The sequence below is a fragment of a genome, unplaced genomic scaffold, assembly GCF_019419815.1.
Source record: "Pyrus x bretschneideri cultivar Hongxiangsu unplaced genomic scaffold, Pyrus_bretschneideri_v1 Contig8, whole genome shotgun sequence".
NCBI lineage: Eukaryota > Viridiplantae > Streptophyta > Magnoliopsida > Rosales > Rosaceae > Pyrus > Pyrus x bretschneideri.
In genome coordinates this window covers 5,966,268-5,969,122 of record NW_025999820.1, presented here as the reverse complement: position 1 = coordinate 5,969,122, position 2,855 = coordinate 5,966,268, and the positions used below count along the sequence as shown (strand labels likewise).

The following is a 2,855-nucleotide window of genomic DNA, read 5'->3' as shown; positions in this document are numbered from 1 at the left end:
TTTCATTTAAAAACAATCAAGAACCAAACAAATGACTTAAGGGATCTGGACTCCACTTATTCGAAATATACAAGACTATGAACTGAAAGTCCTTGGTCACAAGGCAAGAAAAAGAACTTAATGTGGACTTAACTCATCCATGACAATCCTTTGATAATAAGAAGTCCGAGTAACTTGGGGCGCAAGTAATTGACTAAACACAATCTTGTTCTACATCTGCTATATTGAGATAACAGTGGCACGCCTAGCACTTGGTTAGTTTTGATTGCAAGCATCAAGGCCTACACCTAAGGCCCCATAAAGGCACCTTTCAAAACTAACCATGTCCTCTTACTGCCGCACATCAGCATGCAGGAGCCCGACTACACCTTCAAAATGCCAATCCCTTGGAGAGCTGTGCTGAGAGCCGAGGAGCCCTCTTCGAAAAAATCTTTGCCCAAACAGTTTTTGTATAATAAGTCCACATTACACGAGGATTTAGTGACAAGAATATTAATACGATAATGTTAAACCTCAGTCGGTCTCTCCGAAACTTAAACAAACCTTAATCATCGTTTCACGTATGTCGTGGTTTTGTTCTTGTCCAAATATGTGGCTTTAAGTTAGCAAATTACTTATCTAGCAAATTAGAGTTGGGAATACTTTTCAACTTTAAATACAAATAGACTTTGACTTTTGTTCCCCACCATATAGACGTTTGAGCCAATTATTTGTTCTCTAATCGAGACTCTTGACTTTTGAGTCAATGCTTTGTTCTCTGGTTGATTTCTACATATAAAAGTAAAGACTTTGACTTTTATATGTGGCTTTAAGTTAGCAAATTGCTTATCTAGCAAATTAGAGTTGGGAATACTTTTCAACTTTAAATACATATAGACTTTGACTTTTGTTCTTGACCACATAGACGTTCGAGCCAATTATTTGTGGAGGCAGATTCTCTGCCCTCTTATTTTCCATGTCCTTCCGTATCCTTCTGTTTGTATGGTCACGGTTAAGCTCCGTTAACATTTTATATTACTATTCCTTTTTGTCTTATTATCTCTATAAAAAAAATATTATAAAATGTTGACGTGGCTTAACCGTGACTACACAAAACAGGAGAACACGGGAAGTGGGAGGGCAGAGAATTTGCCTCCATTATTTGTTCTCTAATCGAGACTCCTGACTCTTGAGTCCATGCTTTGTTCTCTGGTTGATTTATACATATAAAAGTAAAGACGAGATGAGAGATGCGAACCAAATCAAAGAAATTGAGAGTTAATGATGCAGAAAATGAAGAACATGACAGAGAAGCTCCTTTTGTTTTTCCTTTTATTTATTTGCTTAGCAAAAGCTAGTACCTCAACGCCATCCCCGCTCCCCAACATTCACAACCAAACTCAAAGTCCAAAACATTTTGTGTTGATACATGGAGGTTGTCTTGGAGCATGGAGCTGGTATAAGGTGGCCACTCTCTTGAAGTACTCAGGTCACCGTGTCACAGCTCTAGACTTGGGAGCATCCGGGATCAACCCGATTCAGGTAGAGCAACACCCTTCGTTATCGGAATTTGTCGAGCCTTTGACAAGGCTCATGGTTTCTCTACCACCAAAGGAAAAGGTTATCCTTGTGGCTCACAGCTATGGTGGTGCCGTCATATCTATCTTCATGGAGAGGTTCTCTCAGAAAATTTCTGCTGCGGTGTATGTCACAGCTATCATGTCTGGTCCTACTCTTAATTTCTCAACTATATTTGCAGAGGTAATGAACTTCACACCGACATAGATTGGGTTGTGCTATATGTCTTCTTTGTAGTGCTTTACTACTATGAATTGAAATTCACCATATGCCGTACCTTGTTCATCGTATCTTGTGAATCAAGAAATGTGATGAATAAGTATGGTATAACTATATCGCTGTGTTGAGGGTTTCCTCCACGAACTTATTTGAGAGGCACCTTGTTTGTACACATGTCGTACATCTTGTTCATTGTTGTCCGCATTCTACCGATCAATGAGATAAGAGTAACTAACAACTAATTTTCTTTAAAAAATGTATAGGCTACCAAAAGATTTGACTTTAAGGACTCTCAATTCAGATATGACAACGGAACCAACAACCCTGCAACCTCCTTTATCTTTGGGCCTAAAGACTTGGCGACAAGCTTGTACCAGCTCTCACCACCATATGTAAGTCTTAGTAGTTAATTGAATCGGAACCGTATTCTGCTCTATTAACCCTATTGGCTGGTGATTGATATAATGTGCAGGATTTAACCTTAGGGTTATTGTTGGTGAGATTTGTTCCTCTGTACAATTATGATGTAATAAAGCTCACGAAAGAGAAATATGGATCAGTTCCTAGAGTATTCATTGTGTCCCTCCAAGACCATACGATTGTGTTGGATGTGCAAAAGTTTACGATCAAGAACAATCCGCCAAATGAAGTGAAAGTGATAAACGGTTCTGATCACATGGTCATGCTCTCTAAACCCGTGGAGTTGTTCTTCCATCTCCAAAATATCGCTGAGAAATATCATAAACACAGACATGGTTAATTCAGGCATACTAGCTTGCGTCCAATGCACCACATGTAACATATGTATGTATAATTAGATGAATAAATTAAAGAAAGTTACTATTTTCAACCCGCAGCCACTGTAACCAAAAAGAAAAAAAGTGTACCACAAGTGTTATACTATTATCCAAATAAGTGAGATTGTTTTTTTAAAGTAATAAGTACTAATAATTATTGGGAATTATATCGAAAAGCTCACGGTATTGTTCACTTTAACGAAAAATCACATTTTTACACTAAAAAATCAATTCTGGTACTATTCACTTGACCATTATTTTTTCCTTATAGTTAAAACACAA

The 2,855-nt window shown here is 37.8% G+C and overlaps 1 protein-coding gene across 1 annotated transcript; it reads left to right on the top strand.

Annotated features, from left to right (window-relative positions):
• Nucleotides 1-1,096: 1,096 nt before the first annotated feature.
• LOC103956107 (methyl jasmonate esterase 1-like) lies at nucleotides 1,097-2,626 on the top strand. The gene is made up of 3 exons (XM_009368051.3): nucleotides 1,097-1,740; nucleotides 2,040-2,168; nucleotides 2,249-2,626. Exons 1-3 carry the CDS (start codon nucleotides 1,261-1,263, stop codon nucleotides 2,534-2,536), a joined length of 897 nt encoding a protein of 298 aa, XP_009366326.2. The 5' UTR covers nucleotides 1,097-1,260; the 3' UTR covers nucleotides 2,537-2,626.
• Nucleotides 2,627-2,855: the final 229 nt, after the last annotated feature.

What these genes read in the sequence shown, in the direction of transcription:
- LOC103956107 (XM_009368051.3), top strand. Translation starts at nt 1,261, where the DNA reads ATGATGCAGAAAATGAAGAACATGACAGAGAAGCTCCTTTTGTTTTTC. An exon ending in TCTCAACTATATTTGCAGAG is followed by an intron (nt 1,741 to 2,039) that starts GTAATGAACTTC and finishes AAAAATGTATAG; the next exon opens with GCTACCAAAAGATTTGACTT. An exon ending in ACCAGCTCTCACCACCATAT is followed by an intron (nt 2,169 to 2,248) that starts GTAAGTCTTAGT and finishes TATAATGTGCAG; the next exon opens with GATTTAACCTTAGGGTTATT.